At 41.3% G+C, this 18,820-nt stretch overlaps 2 protein-coding genes across 9 annotated transcripts in view; both read right to left on the minus strand.

Moving 5' to 3' along the window:
• KIF27 (kinesin family member 27) overlaps positions 1-10,171 on the minus strand; it is a 30,966-nt gene extending 20,795 nt beyond the window's left edge. For 3 of the 4 annotated variants that reach the window (XM_072859202.1, XM_072859200.1, XM_072859203.1), the window contains exons 1-4: positions 10,038-10,171; positions 8,093-8,487; positions 5,816-6,016; positions 3,522-4,480 (exon numbers count right to left, since the gene is read on the minus strand). In XM_072859202.1, the coding sequence (XP_072715303.1) occupies positions 3,522-4,480; positions 5,816-6,016; positions 8,093-8,402 (1,470 nt within the window). In that variant the 5' untranslated portion in view covers positions 8,403-8,487; positions 10,038-10,171. Of the gene's footprint in view, positions 1-3,521; positions 4,481-5,815; positions 6,017-8,092; positions 8,488-10,023 lie in introns of all 4 variants that reach the window. The other variant, XM_072859201.1, reaches the window with a different exon arrangement.
• A 593-nt stretch (positions 10,172-10,764) lies between these two features.
• On the minus strand, positions 10,765-18,794 carry QNG1 (Q-nucleotide N-glycosylase 1). Of its 5 annotated transcripts, none has more exons than XM_072859225.1 (5): positions 18,644-18,794; positions 18,220-18,510; positions 16,877-17,136; positions 12,379-12,574; positions 10,765-11,137 (listed from the first exon to the last, which is right to left on the minus strand). In XM_072859225.1, exons 2-5 carry the CDS (start codon positions 18,494-18,496, stop codon positions 10,905-10,907), a joined length of 966 nt encoding a protein of 321 aa, XP_072715326.1. In that variant the 5' UTR covers positions 18,497-18,510; positions 18,644-18,794; the 3' UTR covers positions 10,765-10,904. The 5 variants fall into 5 exon arrangements, with proteins under 5 accessions (XP_072715326.1, XP_072715324.1, XP_072715327.1 ...); XM_072859223.1 differs by having other exon boundaries at positions 18,160-18,510; XM_072859226.1 differs by having other exon boundaries at positions 18,160-18,250; positions 18,644-18,765.
• Positions 18,795-18,820: the final 26 nt, after the last annotated feature.

Below are 18,820 nucleotides of genomic sequence, written 5' to 3' on the forward strand. Positions count from 1 at the left end.
GTATTCTATACCATTTATGTCATGCTCAAGTCCCACAGTATCCAACACAACTCAGTAACCATCCCCCCCTTCTCCTCCTTTGGTTTATACACAGATGTAATTCCCTTAGTCTATGGGCCATTCCTGTAAAATATCCATAAAATGTTCCTAAAATGTCCACTGAGTTCATTTAGTCCATGACTTGGGTTCTGTCTGTTATGGTGGTCACTCAGGACAGGAGAGGCATGTTGTGTTGAGTTACTGGACATCAAAACCAGCTCAGGCTGGGTCACTGCTGCACTTGCCTGGCTTTTTGCGAGGCTTGTTCTCTGTTGGTTTAGGTGATTCCTGCTGTAGTACTTCCTAAAATATATAACTCAAATCATGGGTTATTTTCCCACAAGTTTAAATCTCTTGAGGTACACATCAGATTTCCCCATCATCCCGCATTACCCACTGAATGTACCTGTGTCCTTGAGCAAAAGCAGTCCCACAAACAGGTTTGCCTGTTCCCAAGGGAGGAACAAGTCATGCTGTCTTTCCCAGCCAGTTCTCTACACACACTACAGGGACCTTATCTCTTTCTACAATACGTAGGGTTTTTGTTTGGGCAGGTCCAGCCCATCTACTGCATCTCAGGAATTGCTCAACAGCAACCAGAGCAGTAATCTTCCCGGAAGGACCCTTTTTAACCACTGCTTTTTCCCCACAATTCACGTACACAGACTTCCAGGACCATGGTAGGTGCACCGTCCCACTTCCTCATATCCTTCCCACAGTCACACAGATAGAACCACAGGTGGCATGCGGTGTGTGCCCATGGTTCCCTTTCCTTTGAGCAGAGAAAGGCTGACTTGTGGTAGCTGAGATGCTGGCCTGCAGGGGCAAGGAGGGAGAGAGATTATCCACATTCTCTTCAAGTTGCCAGACCTTGTGGAACAGTCTTGCCACAGCTGAGATGCATGCCCACAGCAGGGAGGGTGAACAGAGATTCTCTTCAAATTGCCAGAGCTGCCAGACCAGTCTATATGAAGTTGGTGCCTCGATGTCAGCCCAGTCCATCATTGCTAGGTTGCTGGCACATGATGTCGGTGTGCTCTGTACAGACTTCTGCCACACAGACCATGTGCGCTCTATGTCATTTGGATCTTTGGGGGCCTGATTATTGTCCATGTCACTGTAGACCACCTCCACGACTGCTAATTCCCTCAGACACTAGATACCTTCCTCTGTGGTAGTCCACTTGCCTCACTGGGTTACAGTATCTTCCTTAAGAGGGTACCTTGTCTTCATGCTCAGTAAGAGCCACCTCTGGAGGCTGCAGGTGGCTGCCCCTCTTCCGATCCCTCTGTCAATCACACAGTCCCTAGCAATGGATCTCAGCTGCTGTGCTTCCCTACCTTCTAGTTCCAGACTGTTAGCCCCACTATCCCAGCACTGGAGCAACCAGGTAGCAATTCACTCATCTTGCTGACAGATAAAACCTTTACACCTATCTTGCAGCTTGGTCATGGATAGGGACTGAGTAGTTTCTGCCTCTTATAATTTCTATCTCTTTCCTCCCAGTCCTGCTGCAGAATATGCTGCCTCTTCTGATTCTTCCTCTCTCCCCCTCTCAGGAGGAGCTGCTTCTTCTCTTACTAAGTTGACCTCTGCTTCCCCTGTTTCTTCTTGACTACAGGAGCAACTATTACAGTTGAGGGTTTGGTCTCTGGTTTAGTGTCCCTTTGTGTGACCTCAGAGCAAGAAGCCTTCTCAGTGCCCATTTGTGGGTTCTTAGATCAAGACACCCTCTTGCATCTCTGAGGGCACTGGACAGTGACTTGATAGGCATGGGCCAGGTCCCAACACAGCTTCAGAAGTCACTGAGTTTCACCTCCCCTCCTTCAAATGGTGTATTAGTTTGATGGGTTTACAAGCCTGTTCAGGCATAAAATCCCAAGCTATTGGAGGCAATAATGGCCCTACACACCTGCTCAAGTCCTCCCATACACCCTGCCACCTCAGGGATCAGTTGCCTTAGATCATGTTCCTGTGTGGCATCCCCAATTAACCTTATGAACAATAATCAAAATCAGGATCACAACACACACCAGTATGAACAGTCTGATTACACAAGGATATTGAAGGACCTGAGAAGCCGTTACATCAAGGCTCTAAAAACCTGTCCTGAAGGAGAGGAAGGGATAGGTGCCATTCTTTCCTCTCTCCACAAAATGTCTCTCAGAGGAGAAAAAGGGAAAGGTGTAGTTGCTGGTTTTGTCCATGAGATGGTTCTTGGAGTACTGGGACACCAGCGATGTAGGACCCAAATACCAGATTAGGCTGAAGGCCAGTGGTTTTATCATAGCTCTCCCAAGCAAAGGAAAACAAAGTGATAAACAACACACTAAACAGCAAAATCTTAAAACAGTCATTAATGATTCTTGGAGTCTGTTGTACAGCAAGAAAGGAATCAAGCATTGGAATATTTAAGGAAACGCATAAGTCAGCATCCAAAGTAAGTACGCTGGCATTGTGATCTGCAACAGCCACTCAAATAACAACTTACCTAAACAGGTATAACAGCTAGAAGTTTAAACTAGCACACTCTAATCAAATCTGTTATTATCTCGAAGGCCTTGAGCTCCATGTTGGGTGCCAAAAAGGACTTTTGCGGGTTAACCCCAGTAGGCAGCTAAAGCAAACATAGCCGCTCGCTCACTTCCCCATCACCACCCTCAGTGGGACAGGGGAAGAGCAAAGGAAGAGTAAAAGCAAGAAAAACTTGTGGGTCGAGACAGAAATTGTTCAGTATGTAAAGGTGAAGCGGAAGAAGAGAGAAAGAAAATAAAACAAAACAAATTATGCAAAAGCAATCACTCACTGCCTCCCAAGGCTGACTGATGGCCAGCCAGTTCCCAGGCAAAATATGGCTAACCTCCCTAAACCTCCTCGTCTCCCTTTTAATTGCTGAGTGTGATGTTATATGGCATGAAATATCTCTTTTGGTTAGTTTGGGTCATCTGCTTGGTTGTGTGTGTGTGTCCCCAACCTTTTGTGCACCCCCCAATCTATTCATTGGGAGGCAAAGGCAGAAAGAGAGAAGGCCTGACACTGTGCAAACATTGTTCAGCAAGACCTAAAACATTAGTGTGTTATCAGCGTTGTATTGGTCACGAATCCAAAACACAGTACCCTATGAACTGCTATGAAGAAAATTAACTCCATCCCAGCCAGACCTAGCACACTAGCACAGCTAAAAACAAAAATCTAACTGAAAAAAACAGCTCAGCCTCATAGAATCACCTTGAAACTGGCTAGCTAAAATACAACATTACTTTACCTATCTCTATCATGATTAAGATTGTCTATTCAATCATCCATTAAAATAAAGCTATGTCCCAGGGATTAGAAAAAATTATACAAGATTGTGAATTAAATTTAAATTGTCAAATTGAGTACAGGTAAGTGTAACAGTTTTACATCTTTTGAAATTGAATTCAAGTTTTAGCAGACTGCTCTTTCATAGTTATTTAAATAATCCACTTATAATTAAATACCTGGCATTTCTTTAGCTCCCTCTTTAGCTGAAGAATTGTGATGTGATGTGGCTCTTGGCTAGTCCCCATCCCTCTGTCAGTTTCCTGCATGGTGAGAGCTTCCTTCCTTACTTCCCGTACCATAGCAATCCAGTTCTGCAACCTGTCCCGCTGACTTCTTTTTAAGTTAGCATCATCATTCAAATCAACCAGAAATGGGAAGGCTTCATCCACACAATTTCTATAACTGAAACATTGAACCTGAAGCCGGGTGAGCTGCTCCTCAAGTGAACTGATACGAGTTTTTTCTTGATTTAAGTCGTGTGAACACTGATTACTGACTTGCTGGTTCTGCAAAGCTTCTCGAAGCAATCTGATTTCAAGTTCCATTTCATCAATCCGATCTTGATCGGGGTTGTAATTTACAACCGGTTTATTTTTAATGTTTTTGGCTCTGTTGGCATATTTGAGGGAATTTAAAGATTCATCAAAGTCTGATGAGGATGGACTTATACACGTTATCATGACAGTCTTAGCATTTCCTCCAAGGGAGTCTTTCAGAATACGGGTGATTTTAGCATCTCTGTATGGAATATGTATACTTTTCCTTTTTGGGTCTCCAAGGGCACTGATGACATTTCCCAAGGCCAATAGACCACTGTTGATCTGAATTGATTCTTTGAAGCGTTCACCAGTATTTCCAGTCTTTGTCACCCTCTCTGATCCTGCCAAATCCACAAAATGAAACTTTGAAGCAATCATCTGGACTGATTTCCAAGATGAATCCTGTGCAGCATCAGTATTTTTCTGAGACTCTGCAGACTGTTTCTGACAAATACTGATGGTAAAAATAGCATGAGATCTACTAGAGTGCTCATTCATTTGTGTTGTGCCTGTGTGACGAGCTGCATTGCCACTTTCCAACAAGCTTATCACTTCATCTGCACATTCTACTTGGAATTCCTTAGCGCCGACAATCACTTCAAACACCAAACCAAAGAAAGTAAGAATAATTCAATTAATTCTAAACTCTTCAGCAAAAGTTTACAGCAATTAGGAATAGTCAAACTATAAACACAAATTAAAGAAATATACAACCCTCCATTATTATGAGGTCATAGCATATAGATATAGAAAACAAGATATCGATATGTGAAAAGCATGTGGTATAACACATCTGAAACCTGCAGATATTTAATATATGGATGTATTGTGTCATAGCACTTGAAACAATATCTTAAACACAACACACAGCTTTACTCATTTACACATTGCCATATGCAATTTGCAGTCTAGTGCTATCTAGAAAAAGTATGGGCAAAGTCAGCTCAAAGGATATTTTGCCAGTTTAAAAAAAAAAAAAGACTAAAAATAAAAAAGTTTGTAGTAGAAACAATTTCTAGCCTATGGTAAGAATAGAATGTCTGTTCTATATAGCTCAGGTAATTGAGCCTTTTGGACAGGTATCTATTAGTAATCTAATAAGGGTGAAGTGTACTTCTACCAAGTACTCCTATCAAGCATATTTTTTATCCTTTTTTTAATGAAGGATGGAAAATGTCCTAGCACAATCAACTGAAGCTGACTCGAACTGTACCGAAGAAGAGAAATAGTTTAAAATATATTGCAGGGTCCTTATGAAGCAATTATATTGTCTGCAAGATTTGTGCTGAATTAGTGCCTTCTTCCAGCTACAGACAAGAAATATTGTATCCCAGCAACAGTATATTAATATGAGACCAAACACAACAATTAGAATATAAAGAATAAAGGAAAAAAAAAACCAAAACAGATTACAGTTTCAGAATAAAATATCTCTGCAGTGGATTCTTCTAGCATTTTCATGTAGTGGACAGGAGAACTATAGGATAAGTGTTAATTTCAAAGCTTCCAAAAAATATCAGATGCTACTCTTCATTAAATGTTCTCTTCCACTCATTTCATAGTGAAAGGGGGGCAGATATTTACAGTATAAGTGGCTTAACAATTATAATTTTGAAGGGAGAAGCAAAGGTCTAACCTTGAAATATTTATTCAAGTGAATAATCACACACTATTGTGTTTCTAGACAGAATTTGCAGAAGCAATAACTGTATTTCTACTTTATCATTTGTTGCCATTTCTGATGGAACATCTATATCGTTCACAAGCATCTAAACCCAAAACTGCTTCAAATCAGATAAACTGTGTTTATCTGCTGAAAATGTAACTTTTTTCTAGTATTAGTAATGAATAAGCTCTTTCAAGAGAAGGCAAGAATAACTTGGGCACACAATGGAAAGCAAACACACCAAACTTTAGAGCTGAAATCCTACCTGTATTTCCCTTTTCATCTTCTCGGATATGTAATTCTTTCACAGAGTTCTCCAACTCCAATAAATCTCGAAGTTCTTCTTTGTAAACCTCTATATAAGATACTTTCACATGGAAGTCAATGTTACGGTTTTCAGAAATGTGCTGAAATAATTCCTGAATAGCCCGTGGTATTATGCCCTTTTCATCCTCTGCAACTGATGCTAAAATACAAGCAAAGATGTCACAGAAGCTTGCAGTCATTCTGCTGCATAAAGTACAAAGACTGAAGATTGAGAGAAGTCTGTGAGATTTGCTACTCAATATACTAAGGAATCTGAAGAGCTCAGTGTTCCCAAGGATTTTTGTAAACATTTGTTTTTCTGGGGTTCAGAATATTTGTTTACATCCATTAATAGGATTCAAAGTTAAGTTCTAAATTACCTAATGTTGTAGTCACAAAAATTATGAAAAATATGGAGTCTACTTTAAATCTATACTCCTCAGAGTATAGATTTCTTCTTTATTCCTACTCATTATGGTTGGCAATGACATTGCAAGGGTTTGAGAAACTATAAATTCCACTTAAATACAGCAAAGACCATTAGTAACTTGGGGAGACAAAATTTATGACCAACACTTACAGTAATTTCCTACTTTTTCAAAGTAGATATGGAACACTAATGCCAAACTCTGTTTTTATTTTTTTTTAATATTCAGCATAGGACAATGCTTCCATAAATAATTTGTGTTCTTCATTCAAGAATATGAAAACTAACTGTTTCTCTGTGAGAGGACACCAAGAATATTTTTTACCAAAAAAAAAAGAGTTGCTCAAATGTAACTATAAATTTAGTAAATATACGTATAAAACCAAAATTGCTGAGCTATGAACAGCCTTAGATTATGACATCCACTACCTAAAGAATTTGGCTGGCAATGGTACTTACAAAAACATTAAATTACTACTAGAGGAAAGACAAGTGAAGTCATAACAATAAGCAGAATTAAGAGGCCAATTGTATGAGATTTAACAAAGCCAAGTGCCGGGTCCTGCACTTGGGTCGCAACAACCCCATGCAACGCTACAGGCTTGGGGAAGTGGCTGGAAAGCTGCCGGGCTGAAAAGGACCTGGGAGTGTTGGTTGACAGCCGCCTGAATATGAGTCAGCAGTGTGCCCAGGTGGCCAAGAAGGCCAACAGCACGCTGGCTTGTATCAGAAATAGTGTGGCCAGCAGGACTAGGGAAGTGATTGTGCCCCTGTACTCAGCACTGGTGAGGCCGCACCTCGACTGGGTTCAGTTTTGGGCCCCTCACTACAAGAGAGACATTGAGGTGCTGGAGCGTGTCCAGAGAAGGGCAATGAAGCTGGTGAGAGGTCTGGAGCACAAGTCTGATGAGGAGCGGCTGAGGGAACTGGGGTTGTTTAGCCTGGAGAAAAGGAGGCTGAGGGGAGACCTCATCGCTCTCTACAACTACCTGACAGGAGGTTGTAGAGAGGTGGGGGTCGGTCTCTTCTCCCAGGTAACAAGTGATAGGATGAGAGAAAATGGCCTCAGGTTGAGCCGGGGGAGGTTTAGATTGGATATTAGGAAAACTTTGTTCACTGAAAGGGTTGTCAAGCATTGGAACAGGCTGCCCAGCGAAGTGGTTGAGTCACCATCCCTAGAGGTACTTAAAAGACCTGTAGATGTGGTGCTTAGGGACATGGTGTAGTGGTGGACTTGGCAGTGTTAGCTCAACGGTTGGACTCGATGATCTTAAGGGTCTTTTCCAACCTAAATGGTTCTATCATTCTATGATTCTAAATAAAAGGAAGATTTCAATACCTACCAAGAGATTTAGAATAATCTCTTTTATACCCATTTGGAAGACTTAAATCATAAATTTCTATGATGTCATAGAAATGTCTCAAAAAAAAAAAAGCAAAGGGTGAGCAAGCAAACAATTAATTGCCTAACACAGACATTTTCAAGGTAAAATAAATGTAGCAAGAATCTCCAAACCACTGTATTTCAGGAAGAAATTCTAGGTTAAGTTGCATGTTAAAATAGGGAATGAGAAAGAGCACTTTATAAATTGTTGTTTTCTTATATATTTTTTGTATAGTCTAAATTATTGAGAATTTGGTTTTAGAACAGTTTAATTATCACATAAACTTTGGAAGCATTTTTTTTACTATAGCTCTTTGCATTAGCCCTTAAAATTCTGCAGCATCATCTGCTATGTATTAAATATTTACCTTGCACAAATACATTATTCACCAGTTTAAAAAAACCCCAAACTTTCTACAACCTACCAATGTGGCCACTTCCAATGGTGTAAGTCTTCCCAGAACCTGTCTGTCCATATGCAAACACGGTAGCATTGTATCCCTCAGTCAAAGACACTAGAAGAGGCTTAATGCAAACAGTATAAACTTCTTCTTGGGTTGAGTTTTTGCCAAATACGAAATCAAAAGTGAAGACACGGTCTTTCCCAATGATAATTTGTTGTGTATTTGGGACTAATCTCACACACACTTGGTGGTTATGAAGCACTTCTTTAGAAAGCAGAGGTCTGATTCGAACTGCAACTTTAACTGGGATCTCCTCCATGCCAGACTCCATCCCTGTGCTCCCCACTCAGTATTCACATAGTCAACAAGAAATCTGTTACCACTCCTGTGTTCACCTCATTCGCAGTTGTCTGCAACTAAGAAAAAACGTTTTCCGTGTTATAGAAGAAATAATTTCCTGCTGAAGTAGGAAGTTGACATTTCCTAAAGAATACATACTCTTGAATACTCTTGAGAAGTACCTGATATAAAAGCAGCTGTATTAATAACTGTTAAATCAATTCATAAATCAATTTTGTCTCTATAAATTTCCAAGCTAGCAGACTTAAGTCTGAAAGTTGCCTGATTTTCTATTTGAACATAACACAGTCATATGAAGCAACAATATCATTAGAGCTTGTTAATAAACACTGTTGATAAAGCGTATGCTTACAATGAATCCTTTCATTTTCCTGTTCCTGCATTCATGCTGCATAGGCAACATCACTCAGTTAAACAAAAGCTTTTTCTCCAGAAGTTATATGTATACGCACACACGTGTTTTAAAACCCTCTTCCACTTAAGAAGCACCGAGCATTACAACTTGACAAGCACAGAGAAAGCAGTTGTGTTGCCTACAAAGGTGTGATTTTAAATGTATCTAATTACTAATTACTAATAAAGCATTCTTCTGATTTTAATCTGTATGTTCAAGCACGTATGTAATTATTTTTTATTAATTATATATTTTAGCAACCATGATTCCTTTGACTGCTCCCTGCACATTCATTCTTACAACATAAATACCGTACAGTAGCACAATTGTAAATATCAAGGAATAGCCTTTCTTTACAGCTGTCTTTCACAAACATTCAAAAATCGTCACAGGTACCAGATGCTGCTGGATCCCAAACATATCTTTTTTTTTTGGTGCTAATTCTAAGAATATTTGCAGTGCAAGGGAAAGCCTGCTGAACTTCCTGCTTGCTGAACTCCCACACATTGCCTTTATGAAAGCTGTATTACCAAACTGGCAGAACTCATCAGCTAAGCCCCCAAAATTCAGGTTTGTTGAAAACAAAGAGCTTTAAACAGTTGTCTTGTGGTTGCAAAGAGAAGAGTTTTTGCCTTTCATTTTATTCCATTTAGTTTGAGAATGTGGCCATCCCGAGCTGAGAAACTATCTGAAGTTGACAAAAGAAAAGCCCCATTTTATAAAGTGAGCAGAAGTAAAACAAATAAGCAAAGCATGAGACTGAAATCAGACTCATACCGTAGCGGACATGGTGATCAGAAACAACTATATAAACGTACTCACTACAGATTCAAAACACATTTTGATCGATTTCTGTTTTTATTTATCTGGGTACATTATTTTTACCCCTTAGCAAGCACTGCTTTAAAGTCCTGATATTGCCCCCTCCCTTTTAAAATTATATTTAAAACAAAAAAAAATTAAGCCAAGGTGGGGGGGAGGGGGGCGGGGAGGGAAATCCTATCCCCTCTTTCATAAGAGAATGTGGGAATATGAAATAGGCGTACGCCAAAGCCACAGAAATACTGCGGTGTCGATGTATCGCATGCCCTTGCCTGCCAGAAGGCAGGAGCAAATACACCGGAAGGCTGTTTGCTGGCAGGGGTATTTTCAGAGCGGGCCAGTACATTTGCCATGTTTGCCGTGCCTCCAAGTGCACCTTTTACTCCAAACCTGAGAGAAGCCGGGAACGGGATCACGCCTGGGTCTCGGGAGCCGCCCGGGGCCGCGGAATCCACGCGCCCGGGCTGGGGCGCCGCGGAGCCCCGCTACGGCTCCGGCGCGGCCCGCCGTCCCGCCGGGCCGTTCCCCGGCTCCCGCACCGCGCCGCCGGCCGCAGCCGGCGGGCCCGCGCGGAGGGGCTCGGCAGGGAGGGCGGCAGGCCGCGGCGGAGCCCGCCGGGGCGGCGGCGGCCGGTCTCTCCCCGTTGTTTACGGCGCCTCGCTAGGCAACGGCGGCAACGTCCGCCGGCGGCCCCCGCGGCAGAGCGGCGCCGCCTCGCGCCCCGCCGCCCACAGCGCCCCCCGGCGGCGGGAGGTGCACGCCGGCGGCGCTCGCTCCCGCCCCGCCCGGTGCGGCGGGAAGAGACGCGCGCCCTGCGAGTCACCCCCCGCGCCGTGGGTTTGGGGCTGCAACAGCTCGGCTCTCGCCCGGGCGAGCGTTTGCTGAACGCAAGCGACAGGCCCTCCGGACGGAGGTGTGACAGGGCACCCGCAGGCACGGCACTGCGGCCTGCAGGGATAACGCACGCACAGGTACGCGTGCAAACACACGTGTGTACGCAAATAGAGAAGTCAAAGCAGGAGTAACAAACCCTGAATTAACATGGATTGTCCAGCAAAGTTTGCACTACTAATTCCAGTCATGGCGAGTGAACGATTCAGAGGAAAACAAAAAAAAAAAGGCGAGCGGTTAATACATCATCAGAAAATAAGCATTTGATTTAGCCAGTTCCAAATTAGTATATGACAAACCACCACATGAAAAGAATAATTGCAATTCAAAACATAATGCATCAGTACAATAGCTATCAGACTGGACTTAGTAATATATACAGCGTACTCGGTGAAATGGAATATCTTTCATCTCCTCCCTGTGATCCCTGGCATAGTCCCAAAGATGATAATCAAGTAAAACTGCATTGATCTTTTCACGCATGTCCTGACCCTTCTTCTGGTAGAGCTCCAGCAGGTGCTTACAAATCAATGCACAACACCAAATCGAGCAGCCACGGATCTCCACCTCCTCTCTATCTCCAGACTGGAAGATTGTTCCTGCGGGACACAAGAGACAGCAATTCAATTATGTTCAAGAGACAGAGGCCCCAGGATGGCCTGAATTTGCTTCCCCCCCCTCAACACTTATTCTATTCTAGGACTGCAGTTTTCATGACTAGACTACAACTGCTAACAATGTTGCTATACATTTTCTAATGATTGCTTTAATTTTACCATATAAGTTTACCTCCCATTCAATTAGAACAACATCCTGTATTCTAAGAGAGTGGTTTAAGAAAAGAGCAGGTGTTTGGGCTGTACTGCACATTATCCTTTTTGTCTCCACAAGCAAAGAAACAGTCATGTAGTCAAACATAATTCCGAGACGGTGTATCTTCTGCCAGGATAACTCAAAGATTCAAAAATAAAATTTAAAAAACCCACAACAAAACCCCCCTATATATAAAAATATAGAGGGTCCCATTTGTTTCAATAACTTGGATGGGAATGTCCTTATTAGGATTCATGGACAAGATAAATTGTCTATATGATCTATTTAATATATAGGTATATATATATGGCCATTCTGTTAAGATCCACAGACGACTGCATTCATCTGTTTATCTTGCTGTGTAATTTTAAAATTGCATAATAGCAGTCCTACCTCTAAATACAGTCATTTTACACTGGAAAAGGGATTGGTTTATGTTTTTTATTCACTGAAGTACACAGTTAATAAGTACTGGAAGATGGAACCATGCTTAAAAACGAGACTCTAGTCTTATGCAATTAACTTCATTTAAAGCAATCTTTTTTTTTTAATGGATGCTTATAATATTACCTTGCTTGCCACTAGCAGTTCAGTATGGATAAAAAGGAATACCCATGCTTTTAGATCATCTTTGAACTAATGAAGAAATTGTTGCTTCTTCTATCTAAACCTCAAAAATCACAACTATACTCATGCTGAAAAGTGTTTTTGGCAACGGCAGCCCTTCAGAAATTCAGAGATAAACTGGCTTAGAGTCTCTTTAATCCTTCCCTTATCAATGTTTAATCCAAGGAACAGTTAGATCTTTATAAAAACGTCATCTTAAGATCTCACTCAAGATCATTGTTAGAGAGTAAGTTCCTTCCTGTTACCTCATCACTATATAAGAAGTCCTTGTTCCCTGGAGCAAAAAAAAAAAAACCAAACACATAACCCTTACATGGACAAAACATTACATTTTACAAGTAGCTTTAGTCTACAATGTCAAGAGGTAAGATTACTTGATATTAGTAAGTGAGGAACAAACCTTCACGTAGTTTCTTCATTAGTTCTTCAGAATACTTCATTGCTTTTAAATGAACAAGAACTTGAGGAATTCTGTAGTCAGCAAATATAGTCAGACTAGAAATGTCATCAAATGAGCCATGTCCTTTGCCTTCTAATACACTCCATGTATCAGCCACAAGTATTTGTGCCCGTTTGTAGAAAGACACCTTTTTTTTCTGATGAAAGAAATTTACGAATTATTTAAGTGCCTGAAACATCAATACATACAGCAAATGACAGGTACAGAGACAGACAGGTAGGAGTCACATTGTTCTATGAAACAAACTATCACTTGGTTAAGCAAACATATTAGTTAACTAAAACAAAATAGAAGTGCAACTCTTAAACACCTTAAAATCTCAACAATATTGAACTGCAAACAAGTATCATACAGAATGCTCATACATAAATTGAAATAAAAGAAAAACATAGTAGAAGTCACTGCAGTGGAATAAAAATTGTTTAGATTCCGCTTGGATCTCAGAACACATTAATGTCGGTTTACTTCCACTTGGCAAACACTCTAGCTGGAGTCCAGCAAATGTTAATTCTTTCAGAAACCCTAGAGTTCATCCAACCTTTTATTTTGAGGACAGAAGCGTAAAAGGCATGTATTGGATTAGACAATTAAAACATTTCACTAATCAATTTATCCGTGATGTTAAAGAAATAAAATTCTAGTGAAAACTTTAATGAATGCTCCTGTGTTGTGTAGTGTGTCTTACTGAAGAGGAGTGAGGAAAATTCCAGTGGAAGGTATATTCACAAATACGAGATTTTCTTAGATACTATGCATGGATCTATTTTTGTTATAAACTTTTTTGCTGGTGCTAATCCTGCAGAGATTTACATGCTTTTGCGACTACTCACAAGGCGAAAAACTAAAGATATGCGATGATCTCTATGCTGTTGAGGTTTTCACTCTATGATGAACACAATGTGTGAATGTAAGTCCGCATCTCTAAGAAAAAAAGGTATTAGTGGGTTATGTTTTTTTCCTCCCTTTATAGCGAGATTAGATTTTTGGCTTTTGACAACATGTGCTAAACAACAATATGTAACTGGAATGGTTAATCTGAAATACAAGTAGGTGGGGATTCAACTTATTTCCAGTTTTATTCTGCCACCCTTCATATCACCACAATTTACAAATGGCATTTAAGCTAATTTACTTTGTTGCCAAGATGCTACTATTCCTGAGAGCAAAGCATATTTTTTTGTCATTAAATGCTATTCTCCAAAAACAGAGAACAAGATGTCCAACTACATTTCACAGAACAACTTCTGCAAACATCCTGAAAAGACCTTCTTTCCCTGTGCTTCATTTTGTATTTGACATAGATGCACAAACTTCCTTCTGGAGAACACACACAATGTTGTATGTTAAATAATAAAACACCACTTGAAACATCACAACAGGAAGTAAATAATTAATAGACCCAATCCCATCATAGCTCCTACTGCCCCAAAGTTAATGGAAACCAAGGACATCGCTCTTTTATAGCATTAAGATTTTTCCACTATAGTGAAGAACTGATTGCCTCCAGCACTACACCATTTTGCAAGAGCAGAGGAAAGGAGAATTCAAAAGGAACTTTTCATCTCATGCTGCAATTGAATTTGGAAGAAAAATACTGTCTGGGACTTGTCATCGAGCAGATGCATTTATAATTTCATTGTTTCAATTATTGTTGATTTTTATGCTGCACAGAGCTTCTGAAGTTTATGTAAAATTCTCAATACAAAAAATACTATTAAGCATTTCTAGTAAATTTTCCCACCCTTCTTTTCAACAGAAAGCAAGGAAAGCATTAGGTGGATGATACTATGTCTCAGATAGCATCACTTGTCCAAAAATGGAACATCTTACCAGATCGCAATAAAACTACACTTCTTTTTTTTTCTGCAACACCCTCACTTTCCAGGAAAAGCTACCACATATAGGGACACTTGTGTCTCCTCTCCACTACAATGAGCCAGTATCAAGAGACATAAGTAATTATGACCTACTGATATTAAAAGAAAGGTGTATTGTGTTGGCAAAGAGCAAAATGTGATAGCACAGCTAGTAAAAAAAGCAAAGAATAGGAGGATCATGAGAATTTTACAACCTCGGTCCCAGATGATGGGAAATAAAAGATACATACATGCAATGCCAATGACTGGAAGCTCAGAAAGGACTCCACTGTGTCTATGTCAGAACATGAAAACCTTGATACGTGAGTGTAACGCAGTCTAAGATCTACACTTCCGTCACGATTGAAATTCAACACAGCATCTAGATAGGAGCTATCCACCCAAGGACAAAAAAGTTTTGAGGATTTTGGTTTTGGTATGGAATTAACTTTTCAGAGGCAAAAGAACATTGGCAACTTCTATAATTACATTCAGTAATGTGTAATTATGAAAAAATATTTTGTGTATGTGTTTGCAAAAACATATAGACGAAGAATTATGTTAATTTTAGAAGTTCCCCTAGAAGGTTATAACGTAGGAGAGCTGTAGTAGTCTGTGATAGTATGATTCTACTGTAGAATTTATTTTATAATCATATATATTTCTATTATGGAGAATTACTGAAAAACACTGGTTTACTATTGGATATCTCACCATCTTTGCAGTTCCCTCCTAACCCTTTATTGAAGGCAAAGTTTTACTTGTGAGAGCTCAACCCGCTGCAAAAGAAATTATGTTGATATTGTGATCCAGGTCACCTCACATTAGGTGCTAACACTGATTTTTTTTTTTTTTTTAAAAAACAAGTAGGGTGTAAACTTGGTCTATATTATTTCACCCACCTTCAAAATACACATCTTGCTTAGTGAAAGCAGAAAAACAGCTTCCATATTCATGCAAAATGCTTTACTACTATGTCAGTGCTTACGGTCTGGGATCATTTTTGGAACATCTTTTCATTCTGTAGTCTGCTGCTGCTTTTAGGGAGGCTTGCTTTATAAAGCACTCAGCATCATCTCATGAAAGACATTACGTCAATGAATACAGTCACTATAAAGATAAGAAAATACTCTATTTATCACTTTACTTGGAAAATGTTTCCTTTTCGACCATAAAAATCATCAAAAAATTACTTTGTATGTAAAAACTCCCCATAAATGAAATTAGTAGCTTCAGATATTAGTTAGAAATAACATCTGATTTTTCATGTAAACGCATCTTACTTCCTAGCAGGAGACAAAGGAGAACAAAATCACGCCATCTACTGAAGGGCAGATTTAAGTGATAAACGCAACAGATTCAAAACTTTAGTGATTGGTGTTCCAGGGAGTTACCTTGAAAAGACTGCACAGACAATTAGTATAGGCTGCACTGTCACTAGAATAAAGCCTTTTGGACATAATGATGTAACAGCTGCATACTACTGCAGACGGAACTGAGCACAGGGGCAACTACACATGTAACTGATGCTAAATAAAGATCATGCCTGTATAGGCAAAACCAGAGACACAGAAAATACCAGAAAGTCTCTACTTCCCATCAATTTCTTTCAGGAAAGCGGCTCCAAAGAGCTTCAGTATACTGTCAACCCTGCCAAAAGTATGGGTTAATTCTGGCCTGTAGTTGTTTGTATAACACCTGTTGAATCAACAGCTATAGTATGGATTCCCAGTAGTTGTACACTTTCACAATTCTACGAGTTTCATTTCCTTCATTAGCCACAGAGATCCTCAAGGTAAAAGATGAGAGAGAGATGGGGAAGAGGAGGGTTGGTAGCAATTAAAGGGAAAAAAAAAAATGGAGGGGGGGGGGAGGAAGAGAGATTCTGATTTTTCAGGCAGAAATTATCTCAAATATTATGCATTTGTAAGGAGTACAAAGGAGTCGTGATCTAACTGGGAACTTGGAGAGTATCAAAATAAATCACAACAAAGTGATTAAGACAGAGCATATGAAAAAAATGGCTCTCCTCTGGGGAAAAAGGTGACTCTTGCCATGACAAATACATTCCTGACTAGTTAAGGACTTAAGACAATGAAGATTCTTTTACTGTTAATAAATTGTGTGATTTTGTTTTCAGAGGTTTAGACTGATAGAGAAATGAAATCTCAGTAATTTTACCCCAGCTTAACAAAAAAGTACACTGTGGTCCAAGAGTATTTATCTGTACGACTCATAGCAATTTACATAATTAAGATAACTGCTTCAAAGTCTGATTTTCTTTTCATTATACAGACCAATATCTTTACTGATTTGAGGCAAAAATATTAAAATAATAGTAACTTTCCTTCTTATTTCCCTTGAATTTTTCTTTTCAATACACCAAGTTCCACAGAAACATTTTGGTTCATCTTCCATTTCCTGGATTAAAACCCCCAACAATTCACAAATAGTAGATCAATTCTGAACTGACTATCCTCTCAGAAAAATTTACATAGACAACCTAAGAGCTATTTTTTAAAGTCACAATGAGTAAGGAGTAAGTTCTTACCACAAGAAATTCAATGTTAGAACTAGCTTACCTCAAATAGAGCTTCATCTCTGTAAGAAGGAAAATTTTCCAGTACTAGACGTAGCAGTTTCTGAGCACTTTTCTCACTCATTTTAACACAGGTGAGGAAAGAGCCTCCAAACTTCTCTAACAGAACTGTTCCGCTTTCATTCAGCACCCGATGTCTTTCTTCAATCAAAGGTATGGGCACTTCTGTGTCAGAGCGAAATACATGCCTAACTTGGTCAAGCGTCATGGTGGCAAAATACGATGCACTGGTAATAGGTATTCCTTCAGAAAAGTAAAAATAAGATGTTAAGGCTAACATAACATATCCTAAGACCTAATGCAGTGGCCTACTACATATGAGAGCATTTATACAGAAAGATCTGAAGAGTCTATCAGCTCTTAAAATCAACGGAGTGTTCAGCAATAATCACACTCACATAGCTGCTTAAAACTAAACTTGTGTTTGCACACAGTGCTTCCTTCTACAGGTAAGAACTTCTAACATGCAACCATGGAAACTTTCTTACTTTTTGTATGTAATTTTTCCCAACTGCTTAGTCTTCATCTTTGAGTGTGGTGTTTATGTAGCACACTGGCAAATATAGTTAGTATAGTCAGCACAGGCCGGTTTCCCCTTAGCTCCTAATCCCAGTGTGCATTTACAAAAAGTATCTTAATGCAAACCTTCCCGTAATTTACAAACAAATATGTAGGAAATCAATTAAAACTTCCATCTACAACTACAAATAGATTTTTTTTCTGATGACAGCAACAAGGATGAGCACTAAAATACTGGCTGTGGAGGCATATGGGTTTGCCGAGTTACTGGAGCCGCTTTGGTACTAGATCAGTCCAGAGAATTCTCAGTGGCAGCCTCGTTTTCTTGTTTGTCAGGATTCTCAGTGTAAGCCCCGTTTTCTCGTTTGTCATGGAAATACGTGATTTATCTTAAGCACACACGTGAAATAACAGAAGCCACGAAGAGCTGACTACAGACATTCCTTAAAGTCTTTTTAATGGAAAAGAGAGAACCCAATCAGAGCCACGAGTTCCGTATTTTCTGTACAAGCTACTGCTAAAGTGCTTCCAGGCAGCTCCCCCAAGCTCCGCGGGACGGCCTGCACATACAGATTTACCGAAAGAGCAGGCCATCGTTTGCAGAAACGTTCCCGTTTCTGAGGCAGCGCCTTCACTTCGTGCTCCCCGCTCCGTTTCTAACACCCGCCCCGCCGCCGCCCTGCGAGGCGAGGCGAGGCCCGGCCCGGCCCGGCCGGCGGGAGCCCCGCTCCCCTGGCGCTCACTAACCCTCGTCAAGGGCCCTGTTGACGGCGGCGCAGAGGGACCAGTAGCCGCTGTACGTTTTACCCTTGTACTTCACCAGGTACTTCTGCTCCTCCTGCTCGGACCAGAAAGAGAAGTTGAGGGTGTCCACCAGGAACACCCAGTCCACCGCCTCCGCGCTGGCGGCCCGGGGGTTCAGCTCGTGGAGGCTCTTCCACCCCGCCAGCCCGAACTCCGCCGCCGAGGCTCTGTCAAACAAACTCTCCGCCACCCGCCGCGCCCCCTCCTCGTCCACGGAGACATCCCTGCTGCGGCCGGCTATAAACCTGGCGGACTCCAGCGGGGACGGGAACACCTCCATGCTCGGCCGCCTCTCTGCGGGCAGGAAACACGCACGCTTTCAAGCCCAGCCCCTCCGCCGTGCCCGTGCCGTGCCGTGCCCCGCCCGCCGAGCACCCACGGCAAGCGGCTCGGCAAGGGGCTTCCCCGCCGCCGCACCCCAGCGCACCTCACGCCGTCGGGCTCCGGCGCAGGCCTCGCTCCCGCAGCCGCCCCCGCCCGGGAGCGGAGCCGCAGGAAGCGCCACCGCCCAGCAGCTCCCCCCTTGGGCCGCCCCTCACACCGCGCCCCGCGCCGCCGCCGCGCAGTGCGCAGGCTTGCGGGCAGCCGGGCGGGGCCGCACAGA

The sequence above is a fragment of the Ciconia boyciana genome, chromosome 4 (assembly GCF_034638445.1).
Source record: "Ciconia boyciana chromosome 4, ASM3463844v1, whole genome shotgun sequence".
NCBI lineage: Eukaryota > Metazoa > Chordata > Aves > Ciconiiformes > Ciconiidae > Ciconia > Ciconia boyciana.

What these genes read in the sequence shown, in the direction of transcription:
- QNG1 (XM_072859223.1), bottom strand. Translation starts at nt 18,496, where the DNA reads ATGGAGGTGTTCCCGTCCCCGCTGGAGTCCGCCAGGTTTATAGCCGGC. An exon ending in CAACAGGGCCCTTGACGAGG is followed by an intron (nt 17,137 to 18,159) that starts GTTAGTGAGCGC and finishes ACTTTTCTGAAG; the next exon opens with GAATACCTATTACCAGTGCA. An exon ending in GAGATGAAGCTCTATTTGAG is followed by an intron (nt 12,575 to 16,876) that starts GTAAGCTAGTTC and finishes TTCTTTCATCAG; the next exon opens with AAAAAAAAGGTGTCTTTCTA.